At 46.1% G+C, this 20450-nt stretch overlaps 1 protein-coding gene across 2 annotated transcripts in view; it reads left to right on the top strand.

Annotated features, from left to right (window-relative positions):
* The window catches only part of VDAC1 (voltage dependent anion channel 1), a 28226-nt gene extending 7776 nt beyond the window's left edge, over positions 1-20450 (top strand). Inside the window, exons 2-9 of one of the 2 annotated variants that reach the window (XM_081091528.1) lie at positions 2855-2927; positions 3454-3503; positions 4260-4412; positions 4500-4552; positions 13340-13567; positions 16347-16497; positions 18265-18322; positions 19543-20450. In XM_081091528.1, coding sequence (XP_080947654.1) covers positions 2861-2927; positions 3454-3503; positions 4260-4412; positions 4500-4552; positions 13340-13567; positions 16347-16497; positions 18265-18322; positions 19543-19634 — 852 coding nt within the window. In that variant the 5' untranslated portion in view covers positions 2855-2860 and the 3' untranslated portion in view covers positions 19635-20450. The remainder of the gene's footprint in view (positions 1-2854; positions 2928-3453; positions 3504-4259; positions 4413-4499; positions 4553-13339; positions 13568-16346; positions 16498-18264; positions 18323-19542) is intronic. The other variant, XM_081091529.1, reaches the window with a different exon arrangement.

Genomic DNA, 20450 nt, shown 5'->3' with positions numbered 1-20450 from the left:
GCCATCACCAGGCACAGACCTGGGTCCTGCCTTCCCCCACAGCCTTCTGACTTCCGCTGTCCAGGGCTGCCTGCTTTGCCCATGTTGAGTGCTCTGCTTCAGGCTCAGCCTCTGGAGGCCGGGCTTCTGAAAACACGTGGTGGATGCTGTAGGGACAGATGGTGAGCTGATTGGGGTGGAGGGAGGGCCCAGGGCCAGGGTTCAGCCTCAAGTTAGCGCAGGCAGGGAATTAAATGAGAAAGCAGAATGCTGGATTCCCTTTCCTCCAGCGCTGGCCTGGAAAACATGAATGGAATCATTTCTACCATAAAATTGTTCTTGAAGTGGGTGCTGAGAGCTGTGTTCAATGGCATTTTCTGGCCGTTTGCAGTTGTAAAAAGGCTGAGTTTCTCAGAGGCAGAGTGGCCGTGGGCCTTCCCTCAGATAAATGCAGCAGGAGACAGGGCGAAGGAAGACTGCACAAAAAGAAGGGGAAGCTACAGCCTAGGCAGCTGGGGGCCTTAGTGAGGGGAAGCCACCCCCCTGCCCCCTTGGTGTGCCCTCTGGTCCACGGGTGAGTTTGGTGCTGAGCTGGAGCCAGGAGAGCCTGGCCTCATCAGAGCCTCCTCTGCTGACCCAGCTCCCTTGTCCTTGGAGGGTTATCCCCTTCATGGCCCTGTCCTTAGGGTGATGTTCGCTGTGCGTGGAGTGTTTTTTGACAGGTGGCTTTGCCTGTTTGTTTCTGGGGATGAGTGATGAGAGGGCATTTGGGGAACATTAAATGGTGAGTGTTTGCTTTTTCCATGGGGGACGGGCCTGTCCAGATGTGAAAGGCGCGGTGTCTATGAGGCTGGTCCTGGAACCAGGGGCGGAGCTTGGGAAGGCCCTGGCCCTGGGGCACAGGGAGGTCTTAGCTGACCCAGAGCTCATGCCACTGGACTGCTCTCCCCTTCATCCCGGGGCTGAGTTTGGGGCCCACTTGCGGAGGAGGCAGCACTGAAGAGGGGTGCTGAGTCCACTGGTACCTGGTAGTGCTGGTGGGGGTGGAGAATGCTCTGGTGGAGAGCTCACCAAGATGTGTCCAGGGTTGTCTCATTGCTCCTGGGAGGGGCCATGCTGGGCCATATGCCTTAGGCTGGGGTATTTTGGAGGACCTGGGGCATAGTTTCCTGGTCTGTCCTTGTTGTGGGCGTGCCTATGGGGTTTGTTTGGGGTGGAAGGGGCGTCTCCAGACTTGAACGAGCCTGTGGGGACGGCCTAGAATGGCTCTTCTCCCGGGTTCTTTGTGCCCTGACCCTAATGTGGACTGAGCTGCCCATGGTTCTGGACTGATCATGTGTAAGAAGTAACAGCAACAAGAATGGGATAGTGTAAGCAGCTCACTGGGCTGCTCTCTGCTCTGACAGGAAACTGGGTTCTGACGGAATGAGCAGAACCTCTGAAGAGAGTAACATAGGACCTGGACCACAATTTTACTTTGTAAGTCTATATAGTTGTTTCTTTTGCAAAGGGCTCATTGGTTTTGTGGGCTCCCTGCAATGTGTTTGCAGTGGCCTTGGTCAGGAATGGACTTGGATTGTGTCATTGTTCCCCGGGGGCCCCCCTTACCAGGAGCGTGCCATGTCGGTGTTCATTTGTGTGAGTGAATGTGAGTTCGGATGGGGTGCATGCAGCAGTCGGTTATTTAGGTACTCTGCATTTCACAGATTAATGGAACCATCCTCTGGTTAATTAAGTTTCTGGCTAAAGGCTTTGGGGAGGGAGAAGATGTGGAAGATGATGCTATTTGGCGCTGCGCGTTTAATTCTGTGTACACAGTGTGTCCTTTAGGGATGTGGTGTGGTCTGTGGGGCAAGGACTCTTTGAGTGACTTGCCTTCCTTAAATACCATGGTGCCTAATAAATAAATGCTTGTTGACTGACTTGGTGATAAGCAACTATCCCAACTAGTACTTTGATAGTTGGTTTTAAAAAAATAAAGTCATGTTGGCGCTCACTAAATATTTGAATTAAAATTTTGGGGGGAGATGGGCTTGCGTGGCCTTTCATGTGAAGAGTCGCCTGAGGTTCACTCTGTTCTCTGTGAGGAGTCTGATACTCTAAAAGTGGGCTCCTCTAAAATGCAAAAGTTTTGTGAAAAGTTGGGTCCATCCTGGCACATATTAGATACACTATAAATATTTGTTGAGCCCTAGCCGGTTTGGCTCAGTGGATAGTGTCGGCCTGCGGACTGAGGGGTCCCCGGTTCGATTCTGGTTGAGGGCGCATGCCTGGGTTGCGGGCTCTATCTCCAGTGGGGGGCGTGCAGGAGGCAGCTGATCAATGATTCTCTCTCATCATTGATGTTTCTATCTCTCCCTCTCCCTTTCTCTCTGAAATGAGTGAAAATATATTAAAAAAATATTTGTTGAATTAAGGAAATCAAGACCCATATGGAAAATAGGTTGCCATGAAAAGCTCTGATTTCTATTCTGGGGATTTAATGTTCTAGCAGCTGAAATTTTGTAAGACGATATCTTTTATTGGCAAGAGATCTGCAATTCAGTAAAGTAGCTGGCTCATGACAATTAATTCATTCAGCAAATATTTACTGACTCCTACTATACGCTGGGCCTGTGCTCGGCTGGGCTGCCGAGGAGAAGGGGTCTGAAGTCAGGCTATCTGCTGTCAACAAATGCCTACTGGGTGTCTCACACTCTGGCCACAAAAAGGAGCATGAGACAGCACAGGCTTCTGTCCACCTGAGAGAACAAGGCACCTGGAATTCGGCGCTGGTGCTTTTTATTGGTGGTTCATTATATCTAATAATTTTATTAATGGAAAACTAATTTCCATAATTATCAATGCATTTATTCTGGTGGTTCTTTTATTGTAGCAGAAGATGGCTGTGCCTCCCACGTATATTGATCTTGGCAAGTCCGCCAGGGACGTCTTCACCAAGGGCTATGGTGAGTATTGCGTGGGGCGGCCTCCCAGCTCACAGACTGGGTGGGCATGTTTGGGATTTTGCCCATCATAGAGAGACCTGGGTCAGTCAGCTCTCAGAACTCTCACACCCAGGAAAAAAGATCAGCTCCCTGTGGCTAGGAAGGCAGTCTCGGTGGTGCACCCAGTAGGGGCAGCCTCATGAGCTGCTGCAGACAGGTGGACATGCTTGTTCTCTCTCCCAGGTGTGCAGCAGCTGTGGATGCTGCCGCAGTGGAGAGCGAGTTCTAAATTTAGCCCGTCCTTAAGCATGTGCCCACGCGGTCATGCACCTTCTTCTCCGACTCTGCTGGCAGCGCAGGTGGGGGCCAGGTGTGTGCCTGTCTGCCTGCCGCTGCGCCATGGCAGCTGAGCTCTGCACCCAGGCAGGCGGCCGTGCAGACGGGCGCCCTCGGCACTCACGCCATTTTGAAATAGCATAAGGGAGGCAGAGATGCTGCTCTCGGTTACTTAGCTAACCTGTTAACAGTTTCCATCTTCTTTCTTTAGGGTTTGGCTTAATAAAGCTTGAGCTGAAAACAAAATCTGAGAGTGGACTGGTAAGTTGTCTGGCCCTCCTGGAGCATGGGTGTTTATTGTAGATCAATAAATAACCGCTGTGTTCTGGGTGCAGCGTCCAGTGAAGGGACTTTTTCGTTTGTGGCAGTTTGTAGTTGTCACACTTACTGCATCCTCTGTGGAATGGGCGGCCCAGGGGGACCGTACTAATAGGTCCTTAGTTTGGCAGCTCTTAACACTCCCAGGTATATGGGGCAGGTGTCAGTTTTATTTTAAAATTGATCTGTATTTAATGCCACATAATTATTTCAAAAAATCGTAGTAGCCTGTTTTAGATTGTGCTTGTGGTCGTTGCTGGAAGGAAGACGTTTTGGGGTTGAATTACTGCACCGTCAGCGTTAGCTCGGTGCTTTCTTGCTTTACGAGGCTGCAGGCAGGATGGAAGGAGCAGTGCCTTCCTGCACAGCAAGCGTGTCAAACTTGCGGCCCGCAGGCCGCATGCCTCGTGTATTTGGCCCGTGTTAGCCTTTGAGTTTGACATGCTTGCTGTCCAGACCGAGTTACTGGGGAGGAAGGACGCTGTCTGCTGATAAGGAATCGCCCATAGGTTCTCTTCCTTAGCAGGTTCCTTTAGCCCCCTCTGTTCCTTACATATCTAAACGAGTTATAGCATTACCGTTAGCCCCGCACATGCAGGGTGTCCCCTCCTGCATAAAGGGAGCACAGCCTGTTCAGGGTTGGAAGGATGTAAAGTGCAGTGCTGCTATGCAGGTTGTGACTCTCTCTCTCCTTCAAAGGAATTTACAAGCTCAGGTTCAGCCAACACCGAGACCACCAAAGTGGCAGGCAGTCTGGAAACCAAGTACAGGTGGACTGAATATGGTCTGACATTTACGGAGAAATGGAACACGGACAACACACTAGGCACGGAGATTACTGTGGAAGACCAGGTAACCTGCGAAAAGACAGTGTTGTTAATTGGCATCTGCTAGCCTGCCTCGTGACTAAACCTACTGGCGAATTTCTTTTCCGTTCAGCTTGCACGTGGACTGAAGCTGACCTTTGATTCATCCTTCTCCCCAAACACTGGGTAAGAATCTCATCTGTTTTCTCTGCAAGGACACTTGGCTGCGTTTTATAGTAAGATTCTGCGCTGTAATCGCTCTGGCCTCAGCCGCGGAGGCTGAAGGATTTCTGGTCCAGTTACACTCCGGTTCATGCCAGTGAGGCTGCTGGTGATGCATGTGGCCGAGGCTCAGGGCAGTGGGCGACATCTGGAAGCAGGGCTAACTGACCTCTGGTGCCAGCCCCATTCCTGGGCCCTGGGCCCTCTCCCCGCATCCTACGGACACACAGTGTGTGGGCTTAACCGCAAGGTGGCTCCTGAGGCTACACTTTTTGCCCCAGGCTCTCCAGCCACAAACAGATTAGGCTTGATGGTCACTGGGCACATCAGGAGGCAAGATGGTGTGTTGGTCGGCCTCACCTGCTGGGCACTTTTCACAGTGGCTGGAATCGCTCTCTTCTAGAACACACTCTTGTTTTTCCTGCCCTGAGCAGCAGGTCTCCCAAACCTGGGGAAGGGGATTTTGCGTGCTGATAGCAGGCTCAAGGGCATGTACTGAATTTCATATTTTAGCTTTAAAAAATTGTGGTAAAATATGCTTACAAAATTTACCATCTCAACCATCTTTACGCGTACAATTCAGTGGCATTCTGAGTTTCATTTTTTGCCATTCCATCTTTTTAAAAAAATTTTAATTTATAATTTCTTTATTTTAAAAATTGATTTTTAGAGAGAGAGGCAGGGAGAGGGAAAGAGAGAAAAATCCGTGTGAGAGCAAAACATCAATTGGCTGTCTCCTCCATGCCCCCTACTGGGGATCAAGCCTGCAACCTGGGCATGTGCCCTGACCAGGAATCGAACAGCAACCTTTCAGTGCATGGGAGGATGCCCGACCACCTGAGCTGCACTAGCCAGGGTTTGCCATTCCATCTTATTTTCTCCTTTCTTCTTCTCTTCCTTTCCCTCTGACAAGTGGTGGGGTTTTTTTAATATTAAATGTATTGGGGTGACATTGGTTAGTAAGGTTATTTAGGTTTCAGGCGTACATTTCTATGATACATGACCTATATATTGCATTGTGTGCCCACACCCCAAGTCAAGTCATTTTCTGTGTCTATATATTTGGCCCCCTTTACCCTTTACTACCCACAACCCCTTGGCAGGTGTTTATTAGAGGGAGAATCGGCTGAGGTGAGACACTCTACAGGGTGCAGGATGACTACAAGGGGCTGGGTGGACAGGGCTCCTGCCTCGGGGGGTCATAGTCTTCTTATAAGTTGGTTGTGGATGATCTGAAGACCATTGGCTAGGAGCTGAGTTGACTCTTGTTCTTATCTTTGCTGGAGTTTCTCCTGCAGGAGTATTGGCTTCCTGCCGGTCCACTTCCTGTCTCCGCACCCTGCCCTGATGGGAGAAAGTGCCCAGAGGAAGCCTCTGATAGGATAAGAGGCTGCTGGACCTGCCCACAGGCTTGACTTTGCTGCCTAGGACTTTGCCCCCTGCCCTAGGTGGCACACTTTGGAATTTATAAGGGATTTCCTACTACCTTTGGGAGTTTTGCAGAGTTTCTGGGTCCTGCAGTAATACACATAAGAGGGAAGGTTTTTATTTAACTTTTTTTTCAAAATATTTTATAGTTAACATATACAAAAATGTATATTCTTAGACTCTTCACCCAGCTTCTCCTAATGTTAGCATCTTACCTAGCCATAATGACCAGAACCAGGAAATTAGGTTGCTGCTAACTGCCTGGCGCCTTGTTTGAGGTCCGTGATCCAGTTTAGGGAACTGCATTGCATCCAGTTGTCCAGTCTCCCTGTCTCTTCTAATCCGGAACAGTCTTTCTTTGTCTTTCGTGACCTTGACACTCTTAAAGAGGACTGGCCAGTTGTTTTGTAGAATTCTTCAGCTTGGATTTGCCTGATGTTTCCTCGTAGTTAACCTCAGGTTCTGCAGTTTTGACGACCATAGAAGTGCTGCTGTGTTGTGTGATATCGGGAGGTATGTGCATGTCAGTATGGGTCACTACTGGTGACACGACACGGACTTGCATCACTTAGTTAAAGTGGTGTTTGCCTGGTTTTTCTGTCAAGCTACTATTTTTCTCTTGGCAAATAGTAAGTATCTTGTGGGGAGGTACTTTGAGACATGCTAACGTTCTGTTTCTTAGACTTTGACTCACAAATATTAGTATCAATTGGTGATGCTTGCCTGCAACAGTTATGGTTGGCAAGCGTCATATGGTGATTTCCTGTTCCCATCATCCCTTCTGCATTGATTAATTGGGATTCTACTGTAAGGAAGAGCTTTTCTTTCTTTTCCATTTATTTATTTTACCAATTATTTATTTATATCAGTATGGGTTCGTGAAATTTTATTCTATGGGTTATAATCCGTTACTGTTATTTTATTACCCATATTGCCCACAGATATGGCCATTGGGAGCACCTTCAAGTTGACATCCTATGTATTTTGGACAAGCCTCTATCATTTTTTTTTTTTTTGAGTACTTCTTCAGAAGATATTTCAGACTCAGCTGCTTCTTGCTCTTCCCTAGTCTTGCTGTCAACCATTTCTCCAAAACCCCTTGGTTTCTTTAATTGAAGAAGGGTGTTTTGAAACCAAGATTGTGGGTGCAAGGTGTACGCGTTCTACTGGGTATCCGAGGAAAGTTTTGATGACATGCATGTAGATTGGAAGTGAAGCTGGCTTTCCAAAGTGCCTGAGGGTTATAGTCTGGGAAAGCATCCTGGCTTCCATGAGGAGCGGAGTGTAGACCACATCTGGATGAGGCTACAGACTTCATCTAGGGACCAGCACCCACACTGAGTACCTAACACAGGTACAGCCAGCTCGTGAACCACAAATCAGAGTCATGCCCCTCTCAGGTGCTTGTCAAATTAGCACCACTGTTTAAAGAGCGAGCAGTGGAATGCTTCCTTAGATCAGAAGCCTGGAGAGAAACCTGAGTCACTGCCCCAGCACTGCCCATTCTCCGGGGACCTCGTGTCCTTGGCCAGAACCCAGGGCGACACTGGAGGTGCTGAGTACACGGTCAGGGCAGCTGGAGCACACCAGTGGTCAGAGGCCCTGCCCAGGCCTCACACTTTGTGGTCAGCAGCAGCTTTTCACCTAGTCGTTATGAGATGCCCACTTTTTACATTTCTTGGCCTCCCTCTCTATCTAAATGTCAGCCCCTGAGCAGCTGTCTTTTCATTCATCATCCTACCCAGCCTGGTGCCAGATAGATGCTTGGCCCAAATCCAGGTTTCTTCCCCCAAAGAGCAGACACACCAAAACAGGTTTGAGCTTTTCTGATCGAGAGATAATTGGTTTGGTGGTTATGCCTTTCCTTCAAAGTTTGTGAAAATGTGCAGAAGCAACTTGTACGAAAGTTGCAGGTGTCAGTGTCCCTTGGGAAGGGTGTTGGCCTTATTTTCAACTATGACCTCTGGAATTCTTGTCTCATTGAGGACTTGGGACGTTTAACCTTCACATTTTTTTATTATGAAAAAATTTAAACACACAAAAGAATGCAGAAAAATATATTAAACCCTTATCATGTTCCTATCACCCAGCTTTAAGAATCATCAACCCATGTTTTCTTTATGCATCCATAATTAATCCCTCCCACCTGCAGATTATTTTGAAGCAAATAATATATCATACAATTTCATTTGTAAATATTTTAATACTAGAGGCCCGATGCACGAAATTTGTGCAAGAGCAGGCCTTCCTTCCCCCGTCTGCTGGCACTGGCTTCCCTTTGGCACCCGGGACCCGGGCTTCCCTCGCAGCCCGAGCTTTGTCCAGAAGGATGTCTGAAAGGACGTCCGGTCTAATTAGCATGTTACACTTTTAAGATTCCTTTTTACAAAAGCATAACTATAATATCATTACATTGTAAAAAAAAAAAATCACAAGGGGAGAACCAAGATGCCGGCGTAAGGTATAAACCTGTGCGTGCTGCCTCCCACAACAACACTGAAATTACAACTATAAGACAAAACAGCTGTCATCCAGAACCATGGGAAAGCTGGCTGAGTGGAAGTTCTACAACTAGAAGGAAAGAAAGAAGCGCATTGAGACTGGGTAGGAGGTGCAGAAGAGCCAAGAACAGAGGTACGAAGGCGCACACGAGGCGGGCTGCAACTGGATGCGCGGTTTTTTTCAATCGGAAAGGGATACAAGGTCTCGAATGCATTGAGCTCGTTTAAGGCGAGACTCTGAGGTCCCAGACTCCTATGGGGAGAAACTGGACTGTCTTGCAGCAGGTCGGAAAGCGAGGGTCGCTTTCTCGCAGAGCTGCTCGCAGGGATCATTGTTGCCGTGGGGGCGTGGGACACGGGGAAGCAGAGACGCAGAGTCGGAGTCGCGGAGACGCTGACGACAACCATTGCTGTTTGCTCCACCCTGGTGATTCTCTGAGACCCCACCCCACTCAATTTACATCCCTGCTCAAGCTGTGCCAGTGGCGCAAGGAATCACCTGCGTTTTTGCAACCTATCCCAACAAACTGCAGCTGGGTCATAGAGCTCCAAAACTTCCAAACCCCAAACAAAGAGGAGAAATCTGTTGATATCGCTGTAGCTCCTGCTGGGTGGACCCACACAATGGTTGACTTGGAGATCCAGGAGCCAGGGTTCCCTGGTTAGATACCAGATTTCAACTCCTCACATCAATAAGGGACACACTCAAGAAGCAGACTCAGTGAGCACCAAAGCCCCACGGAAGCAAGTCCTACCCCATAATGGTGTCTCCAGCACAGCAGTTCTTCCACTATAGACACAGCGGGTCCTCGCAGTCAGCCAAAATGCGGAGACAAACATGTCACAAATGAAAGAAATGGAGGACATAGAGTTCAAAACCACAGTTATAAGGTTACTCAAGAATCTTCTACAAAGATCTGAGGAACTTAGTGAGACCTTCAAGGATCTTAATGAGAATGCCAAAAAAATGGAAAAGGACCAGTCAGAAATTAAACATACACTGACTGAAATTATAAGTAAAATACAGAGATCCAACAGCAGACTAGAGGATCCCAAGAATCAAGTCAAAGATTTGAAATACAAAGAAGCAAAAAACACCCACCTGGAAAAGCAAAATAAAAAAAGAATCCAAAAATATGAAGATAGTCTAAGGAGCCTCTGGGACAACTTCAAACGTACCAACATCCGAATTATCAGGGTGCCAGAAGAGAGAGAGCAAGATACTGAAAGCATATTAGAAGAAATCATGACAGAAAACTTCCCCTACCTGATGAAAGAAATAGACTTACAAGTCCAGGAAGCGAAGAGAGCCCCAAACAAGAGGAATCCAAGGAGGACCACACCAAGACACATCATAATTAAAATGCCAAGGGCTAAAGACAAAGAGAGAATCTTAAAAGCAGCAAGAGAAAAACAGTTAGTTACCTACAAGGGAGTACCCATACGACTGTCAGCTGATTTCTCAACAGAAACCATGCAGGCCAGAAGAGAGTGGCAAGAAATATTCAAAGTGATGAATAGAAAGAACCTACAATCAAGATTACTCTACCCAGCAAAGCTATCATGTAGAATTGAAGGTCAGATAAAGAGCTTCACAGACAAGAAAAAGCTTAAGGAGTTCATCACCACCAAACCAGGAATATATGAAATGCTAAAGGATATTCTTTAAGAAGATGAAGAAGAAGAAAAAGGTAAAGATACAAATTATGAACAAAAAGTGACAACAAATAAATACCTATCAACAAATGAACCTAAAAATTAAGTCAGAATAAACTGGTGAAGATAATAGAAGCAGGGGCATAGAAAGGGAGTGGACTGACAATTCTTGGGGGGGAAGGGGGTGTGGGGGAGGCGGGAAGAGATTGGACAAAAATCTTACACCTATGAATGAGGACAGTGGCAGGGGGTAAGGGCATGGGGTGGGATGGGAACCAGGTGGAGGAGAGATATAGGGGAAAAAAAGAGGAACATCTGTAATAATCTGAACAATAAAGATTTATTAAAAATAAAAAAAAATCACAATTCCTTAATATGGGCAAATCTCCAGTCTGTTCAAATTGCATAATTTTTAAAAAATATATTTTTTGATTTTTTACAGAGAGGAAGGGAGAGGGATAGAGAGTTAGAAACATCTATGGGAGAGAAACATCGATCAGCTGCCTCCTACACACCCCCTACTGGGGATGTGCCCGCAACCAAGGTACATGCCCTTGACCGGAATCGAACCTGGGACCTTTTAGTCCGCAGGCCGACGCTCTATCCACTGAGCCAAACCGGCTACGGCTGCATAATTTTTATAGAATCAAAAATTGTCCATCCAAAATTGCAAAAATTGGTTTATATGGCTCCTAATTTTGGATTCTCCTCTCTGTTTTTCCCCCTTGCAATTTATTTGTTGAAACTAGATATCCCCCTATTTCCTGTAAGTCTAGAGCAGCGGTTCTCAACCTGTGGGTCGAGACCCCTTTGGGGGTCGAACAACCCTTTCACAGGGGTCGCCTAAGACCATCGGAAAACACATATATAATTACATACTGTTTTTGTGATTAATCACTATGCTTCAATGATGTTCAATTTGTAACAATGAAAATACATCCTGCATATCAGATATTCACATTACGATTCATAACAGTAGCAAAATTACAGTTATAAGGTAGCAACGAAAATAATTTTATGGTTGGGGGGTCACCACAAAATGAGGAACTGTATAAAAGGGTGGCGGCATTAGGAAGGTTGAGAACCACTGGTCTAGAGGCTTCATCATGTTTATATTCCATGGGGGGTGGTACTAAAATACACGGTACTCTACGAGATTCCATTGGGATGCACAAAGAAGGCCTGGTTTTCTCGTGCATGTTGGCGTCATTCATCTCAACCATCTTTAAGTGTACAATTCAGTGGCATTATGAATTTCATATTTTGCCAACCCACTCATTAAGGGTTGCAAATTGGTGATAATTCCTTCTTCATTTGTTAGCTAGAGTATTTTATTAAAGAGAAACTTCTCATCAACTATTTAGTTATAGTTACTATTTGAGATATAGTTACTATATGAAAGGTAGAATAGATGTTTAATTCCTTTTTTTATTTAATCTTTTTAAAATTACAAGTTAGTTCTCTAGCCTCTAAGGCTGACTAATGTGTGTGTTTTGTTGTTATGAATTAATAGATTTAAACATATTTGATATATTTCAATGTATCGCTGAGATTACTTTTTTTTTTTTTTTTTAAGAGAGAGTGGAAGGGAACGAGGGAAGGGGAAGAAAGAGAGAGAGATGTGAGAGAGACACATCAATTGGTTGCTCGGGCCGGGGATCAAGAACCTGCAACCCAGGTATGCTCTTGACTGGAAATCGAACCTCTGATCCTTCTGTGCACGAGCCAGATCTCTAACCACGTAACAACACTGGCCAGGGCTGCCGATATTACTTTTTACAATGCTCCCATTGCCCCATGTTTAAGCCCTTGGGAGTCTCAAGTCCTTTTGCCCCAGCCTCATTGTCCTTGAGGCTTTGATAGATGCCTCAAGCTTACCTTGCACATTTCCTGCAACCTATAATCGACTATTTCTCTGAGGAGCACTGGTTCCTTTTAGGAGGGAATGCTATTTAGGACCCATCGGCCAGGTGCTGGGGAGGCTTCAGTCTCAGTGTGAATGACTCTGGGATGGACAGGGCTGTGAAGTCCTTGGGCCTCTGACAGATCTGGTTTCTCCCCTGATCTCTGCTGAGAATGCAGCTTGCTGTCCATGAGAGATGTCCATTTTGTAGCTCAATGACAGAAACAGTCAGGTGTAAAGAGTATAAATATTGTTTGATAGATGTGATCTTGTCTTCAGTGTTGACTTTTGGTGAAAGGCCTGGTGACAATATATTTGCAGGTGACACAACTCACCTGCGCGTCCTGAGGGGTGCTGGGTCTTGAACCATAGGCAGGGGCGGCACTGACCTGGTCCTACACCAGCCTGGAGTCAGCAGACTAGACCTGGGTCTTCCTGGCCCTGTGACTGCAGGGCCCTAGCTTCTGTACCTGTGCCGAGTTCTCCTTGCCGTCTCATGAATACTGATTAAAAGCTGTTGTATTTACTTAGACAAGATCTAGTGTTTGTTTCTTTTTTGCTTAAGTGAGCCACCAAGTAAGAAGAGGACCAGACCATCTCCTTAAAGAGCTGCTGTTTAGCCGTAGCCGGTTTGGTTTCGTGGATAGAGCGTCGGCCTGGGGATTGAAGGGTCTGGGGTTCGATTCTGGTCCAGGTCATGTACCTTGGTTGCAGGCTCCTCCCAGGCCCGGGCCCTGGTCGGGGCTCGTGCAGGAGGCAACCAATCGATGTGTTTCTCTCACATCAATGTTTCTTTCCGTCTTTGCCTCTCTCTTCCACTCTCTCTAAAAATCAATGGGAAAATATCCTCGGTGAGGATTAACAACAACAAAAGAGATCTGCTGTTTAGGTATGCCTTCTTTACCAGTCTGGGAAAACAGCAGACACACCTGTTTCATAATTACATGATGGCGCTCTACCTAATACATGCCTGTGTAGGCCACTACAGGAGACACAGGGAGAGGAAGTAAAAGAAAATGACTCATGTGATTTTCAAGCTGTGTGCTCACTTCATTATTTCCGCAGCCTGGATTTGATGGATGACATCTGCCTATTGTGGCACAGCAGCTGCTTATGCTTAAGGGAGATTTGGGACTGTTTCTGTGCGGCCCCCCCCGCCCCCCCATTTAAACTGGGATTTTTTTTTTTTAATTTTTCATTTTTCGGCATGGTTGTCACAAGGAGAGTTAGCTCCTGATTTTAATACAATCTCTTTTCCTTCAGGAAAAAAAATGCTAAAATCAAGACAGGGTACAAGCGGGAGCACATCAACCTGGGCTGCGACGTGGACTTCGACATGGCCGGGCCTTCGATCCGGGGTGCCCTGGTGCTGGGCTATGAGGGCTGGCTGGCTGGCTACCAGATGAATTTTGAGACGGCGAAGTCTCGAGTGACCCAGAGCAACTTTGCGGTTGGCTACAAGACCGATGAATTCCAGCTTCACACTAATGTGTAAGTGCGTGTGAGTGTGGGCGTGCGAGTGTGTGCAGCAGGGGATTGCTCTTCATGATGACTGCTAAGCTCAATTTTTAGTCACTGTACAGTGAGTTTGTTGTAATCAGATGAGCCAAGTGGACTGTTTCCCACCTACCCATTTCCTGACCTGACTTAGGGTCTTTGTATTCAGTGAACAGTAAATGCTGTCGCTGGTACACACAGAAGGACGGATCAAGGGTGTGGTGTCAGTCCAGAGGCCTGTCCCTTCCCTGCAGCTTTACGGGCATTGGAGGGCCTTTCGGTTTTAGTTAAAGTGGGGGAAAAGGTGCAGCTCTCTCTTTCTCCGCATGTTGCCTGTGAGGATCAGGATGGGAGACAAATGAGGAGATGGTTTTCTCAGTTAAATACAGAGTGCCCTCTGCATGGTGGAGCATTGGAAAGTTTACTAATTTCTGGACAGTAGAGTGAAGGGAAGAGGAAATTACGGCTTGGATTAGAGAGCCCTTTGTCATCAAACTTGAGAGTTGCAGTGCTGATTTAGATTAAGGGAAACAAATATTTCATCCATAACATCCCTGTGGGACATGAGGAGCTAACCTGCAGCACAAGTCGGGTGCCACTTTACTAAATTTCTTTCTCTCCACTAGAGGTCACTCAAGAAGAGACTTCTGAAACTTAAACACAAGTAAATGGTATTAGTGTCTAAAGCAGGGGTCCTCAAACTACGGCCGGCGGGCCACATGCAAATACAAATATTGTATTTGTTCCCGTTTTGTTCTTTTACTTCAAAATAAGATATGTGCAGTGTGCATAGGAATTTGTTCATAGTTTTTTTTTTAAACTATAGTCCGGCCCTCCAGCGGTCTGAGGGACAGTGAACTGGCCCCCTGTTTAAAAAGTTTGAGGACCCCTGGTCTAAAGGAATCACATTTCCATTAATTCATTTTTTGAGGGAATTTCTTATAATTAAGTAATGTAATATAATAAATGAATATTATTCATAAATTTTGAGTCTTTGAAAACTAAAAAGTCACAGGAAAACTATAGAGATGTTCGGTCAGGGGCTCAGAGGCTGGGGAAGGTTGTGACGACGAAGGGGTGCCACGAGGGAGTTTGGGTTGATGGGACTGTTTTGTATCCTGATTGTGATGGTGGTCACGTGAGTCTGTACATGTGATAAAACTCATAGGAAATGTACACCAATGAAGGGGCAAAAAGGTTACATACATTTAAAAAGGTAACGTACAAAAAATAGGAAAATACCACAAGCATAGAAGTGTTTTTTAATTTACCGTTTTGACTGAAATGGAAAGTGGTCCCTTGGTTTGGAATTGGGAATTGGCACCAGGTTAGGAAGGACAATGGTTGTTTGCTGTTTTCCCCATGTACCTGAACTTCACGATTTTTAAGAAGTGGACATGGTTTATTTTGGGACCTGGCATGGGATCAGCTGACACAGCCAGTCTGGGTACCCTGTGCTTACAGAGCCCCAGACGTGTAACAGACACTCTTTGTGCTTCATAGAGATGAATTTGAATGAGTTCCCTTTCTTTATGGTTTTGAGAACTCAGTAAGGGAAGGCTGTGTTACTGGTTTTAGAATATATAGAAAAACATGACACTTCTTTGGAAAACATTTAAGACCAAGAAAATATCCCCTTTTGAGTTATACCAAAGCCACTCACATCTGTTACTTTTGACAAGCTGCTGTTTTGCAGCATGCTCGGACTTCCTGAAGAAGTCAGGGTTTCAAGTCAGGTGGTTCCTGTTGTTTCTGGAAGTAACAATTCTGAATTTCAGGGGAAAACGTAAGAATTTAGAATCTATTTAATGAGCACCTACTTTAGGGAGAGTGTATTGGTGAAAAGCAGAGTTCGCAATGAAAGTAACAATTCATTCTTGGGTTAGTGAGTTCTAAGCTCTGGATTCTAAAGCACATGGGCTCTGCCTTAACAGTTTCCAATGTCATTTCCACTGGAAACATCCGAGAAGATGAGGCAGAAATTTGACAGTGTTTATTTATGTTGAAAATGTCAGGGAGTGAAGGGTCTATTGCCAGAGGCTGGAGTCAATATGGAGTGTTTGGAAGAGAGGAAGGAGTCTAGCCAGCGGGGTTCATTCCATCTTGAAAGAGCAGAAGCGTTCTGTCAGTAGCAAGTAGCTTTTTTTCAAATCCCACCAGGATCGTAGACGCTGCTGCCTGGACCAGCAGTATGCACAGGTGGACCAGTCTGAACCAGAGGTTGAGCTCTGGCAGTCGCTTCTCTTCCAAGGGGCTGGCTCCGTTCCCGCTGTGTCCCCGAGCGGTGGCTGTAGCTGGTGGTGCTACAGGCTCTGTAACCTGACTTCTGAGGAACCCTGGCCCAGCCTTGCTTGCCCCTTCTGGCTGTGTTCTCCTCTCATTTGCTCCCCGTCCCTTACCATTTTTATGATAAAAGCCTTTAAAAAAGTAATAACTTTAGCAGAAGAGAAATCACTCAGAATCCCGAATCCCAATGCTGCATCTATTTTTAAAGAGTATTTTAGAAGCAAACTTCAAGTTCAGTGGGGCCTGGGTGCTTGACTGAGCTGCCGTTGGGTGTTCCCAGTGATGGTTGAAATAGCCGCCCTTGCTCCGAACCCCCCGACTCTGGTGTCCGTTCCATTCCTGTCAGGCTTCCTGTAATTTGGTACTTGTTTTGTGAGCAGGTGAGTCCTTTTACAGCCTCCCTGCCCTCGGTTTGACGTGGGCAGCCCTGCCGCGCGCCAGCCTGCCTTCCTGGACATCTCAGCATCTGTGCTGTGCTTGTTTGCAGGAACGACGGGACGGAGTTTGGTGGCTCCATTTATCAGAAGGTGAATAAGAAGTTGGAGACCGCCGTTAATCTCGCCTGGACAGCAGGAAACAGTAACACTCGCTTTGGAATAGCAGCCAAGTATCAGATCGACCCTGAAGCCTGCTTCTCGGTGGGTACCTGTGGAATCGTGCATCACCTAGGCCCCACCTGACCTTAGGTTGGAGTCATTCCCGACTGTTGGGGTTCGATGCACTGGCTAGAGATTTTCTCGCTGTGAAAAGAGTTCGAAATAAGGAAACTGCTACCCGTAATAGTACTTACTGTGGATGCCAGCCGCTGTGTGGAGCCCCTTGTAGGTGGATTACTGTGTTTAATTCTTACACAACCCATTTGAAGTAGGTGCCTTTTTCAGAAATCATGCCATCCCTGTTATCACAAATGAGGAACTGGGAGCTTAGAGAAGTCGAGTAAGTAATGGTTTCTGGGACTTTTGGCCAAGATCAAGTGAGAAGTTGAGTAACTTGCCCAAGGGCAGACATTGGGTAAGTGCGGGGGCCTGGGCTTGACCCAGGCTGGCTGGCTAAGGTGCTTCCTCCTCTAACCAGTTCCGGTTCCATGCTGCAGACTAGAAAGGGGTTCCCTTGAACACTGTCCTTCTCTTGCCCAGCTCCCACATTGCACATTATGAAGACAGGCCCCGGTGCTGGGCAGTGGGCATCTTACCTTGCAGACCCTGTAGCGTTGCTCAGGGGCCCTTGGGTGCTGCAGAGTTTTCACATTAAATCCTGCCGAGCTCCATCTCTGTTCACAGGGCACTGCTGGCGGCACCCCCTTCTGAGTGGTTTCAGGATGTTGCAGGGTGGTTTCTGGGCTGGTTTGTATAAATTACAGACAGCCCATTTCAAGTCTCTTGAAATAGGAATGGAATTTGGCTCCTTTTGTGTTAGGCATGTAAAAACAAAGGGCGGGGGGGCGGGGGCAGGAGGAGAAGAAGAAAAAAGATAAAAACAAAGGAAGGAGCCTTGTTCTTTGGATGACATGAGCCAAAAGGAGCAGCTAGACGGGGCACTGACTGCCGGAGGCCTTCCTTTCCCTGCTCTGCTCTTCCTGACGGGAGATGTCAGGTCTGAAAATAGCCTTCGAACAGGAAAACACGCACCAGCTTTACCAGGACTCGGCGTTCTCATGGCTTGAGCTTGCTCTGCTCCTGACTCCTCCTCCTTTTAGAGAAAGGGGTCAGGGAGAGGCCCGGATTTCCCCACAACTCAGGCAGAGGAATGAGGGCAAAATCGTTATGGACTCACTGCTTTACTGAACTTAGTTATTAATGAACATTCACTAATTGCTGACACTGAAGTGATTGGCTAGGTCATTCTTTTACTCCAGTCTCCATTTTACACTCAGGCTTGTCAGTGCTGAACTTTCTTCATTGTCAGTAGATTTTTGTTTCTCTTTTTCATGAAGAAAAAAATTCTTTTTTTTTTTTTTTTTGAGAAAAATTCTAATGGTGTTTTCTGCCTAAAAAAAAAAAAAAAAAAAAAGCCTCAAAAAACCCCATCTCACATTTGCTGATTTTCCTCATTCCAACAAATAAATCTTGAAGAGTCTCCCATTTTAAGAGAGCCTGTTATCTCAGGGCCCATAAATGAAAGTGTCCTCACCTGTTATAACTTGACTACAGACCTACTTGTATAAGTGAAATTAGGCATTCATACCGTCAGGAATTAAATGTAAATAATAGCATCCTTTTCATTGAAAATGATGTTGACTCTTTGAGTTTCCCTTTTGAGACCAGTCTCCCTAAATTTGATACATTTCCTAGTGAATTTAATGAATCCCACAAACAAAGTAGTCACAAAAAAAGAGAATATGATTCTGAAGTTTAGAGTTGGTTGATTAAAAAGCTCTTATTGTGTCTTCTGTTTTTCTTGACTAGGCTAAAGTGAACAACTCCAGCCTGATAGGGTTAGGATACACCCAGACACTAAAGCCAGGTATGTGTTGTATGTGAAATTAGTTCTTTGTCTTAAAAAATATTGTGGTTCTTGTTTGCTGCATTATGTTATTGCTTACAAAATGCCTGCATAGTACATTGCAAATGAGTGTCTATAAAGTTTTATAATGAAATGTTTATAGAGGAGTGCAGTCATTATAAAACACTAGAGGCCCGGTGCACGAAATTTGTGCATGGAGGCGGGGTGGGTCCTCAGTCCAGCCTGTACCCTCTCCAATCCAGGACTGCTGGCTCCTAACTGCTCCCCTGCCTGCCTGCCTGATTGCCCCTAACTGCCTCTTTCTGCCAGCCTGATGCCCCTAGCTGCTCCCCTGCCGGCCTGATCGCCCCCTAACTGCTCCCTTGCCGGCCTGATCGCTCCTAACTGCCCTTCCCTGCTGGCTTGATCGCCTCCTAACTGCTCCCCTGCCAGCCTGATCGCCTCTAACTGCTCTCCCCTGCTGACCTGATTGCCCCTAACCGCCTCTGCCTTGGCCCCCGCCACCGTGGCTTTGTCCAGAAGATGTCCAGTCTAATTAGCATATTACCCTTTTATTAATATAGATTTGGAGAATAGGAGAAGTAGTAAGTAGGAGAGAAGAGCAAAGCTAACATGTTACAATTTTTGTTGTTTTCTTCCATCCTTTTTTCTTTCAGTGTACATAATGCTTGATACTGGTTTGCAGGTTTCCTCTGCACAGTTGGCTAGGCCAGCCCCTTGGGGTTATTTTGAATAGGTTGGGCCTTTGAACCCTGGAAATCTAAGATAACATGATGTCAGAATCAAGCTGTTCTAGGGAAAATATCAGTATTGTGTGTGTGTGTGTACGAGTGTAAGACCTCGGTGTCTGGTTCATGAAAGGGGTTTCATTTCAAGGGGCTATTGCTGAAGAAGCTTACTACATGGTGCCAATGGTAGAGATTGAGTGGTAGCAGGAGGCGATGAAAGGAAAAAGGAAAGTGGAGTCCCTAGAGTGGATTAGGTAGGCCGTGGAATCATAGTGATTGTTGAATAAGCTCATTCCAGCTATCTGTTAATTAGGCAGATGGCATTGAGTAACAGAAGGGCCATGTGGTTTTGCCCCTGATCACGGAGCTGGAACTGGTTTTGAATTTGGTGTGGTTTTGCCAGGGCACTCCGACATTCCTCCGTGTGTTAACTTTTCTTCTCTCTTCTTTTCTTCATCCCTCCCCTTTCATCTCCCGGACTTTTCCCTTCAGGTATAAAACTGACGCTGTCAGCTCTGCTGGATGGCAAGAATGTCAATGCTGGTGGCCACAAGCTTGGTCTAGGACTGGAATTTCAAGCATAAACGAAGATTGTTCAATTGTTTAATTTTAAACTATTTTGCAGCATAGCTACCTTCAGAATTTAGTGTACCTTTTAATGTTGTATGTCTGGGATGCAAGTATTGCTAAATATCATGTTAGACCTCCAGGTTAAAGATGATTCAGCTTTAAGGTGTTACCCTTTCAGAGGTACAGAAGAAACCCGATTCCAAAGCAGGTCCTCACAGCTGTAGACTTGGGGGAACTTGGCAGCCCCTCTAAGATGTCAGGTTTCTTTTTTATCGAGAAATGGCTGCAAGTGGAAGCTGATGATGATTTGTAAGCACTTTGTAAATTTGTATTGCTTAAATGTATGAAATTATGACTTCCTGAGAATTGAATCTTGATTTCCTACCCTAACTGAGAGAGGCTCACTATTTGATGGCGTGTACAAACTCATCTGATGGGACTTTTTTAGACCTGTTTCCACCCCGGTCCATCACCTCTTTTGCACCAAAAGTAGTCTGCAGGGTGTGGTAGTGTCTTTTGTGCCATTTTGGGGTGGAGAAGGTGGATGTGATGAAGCCAATAAATTCAGGACTTAATTCCCTCTCATGTTGTGGTTTTTGCCCTTGCACCAGAGTATGAAATAGCTTCCAAAAGCTCCAGCTGCAAGCTGGGAAGAGTCTGTGACTGTAATCACATGGTGACAACACTCGGAACCTAAATTAGACACTCGGTTTTTTAGCAGTTTAATGGGTACATTTTAGAGTCTTCCATTGTGTGGAATTAGAACATCCCTTTCAAATGCTGTAATTAACATCACTTAAAATAAAACTTGAATAAAATATTGAAACCTC

Source organism: Myotis nattereri, assembly GCF_964212035.1.
Source record: "Myotis nattereri genome assembly, chromosome: 5".
Classification (NCBI taxonomy): domain Eukaryota; kingdom Metazoa; phylum Chordata; class Mammalia; order Chiroptera; family Vespertilionidae; genus Myotis; species Myotis nattereri.
Note: the sequence above shows the minus strand (reverse complement) of the source record. Positions and strands in the feature narration are given on the sequence as shown.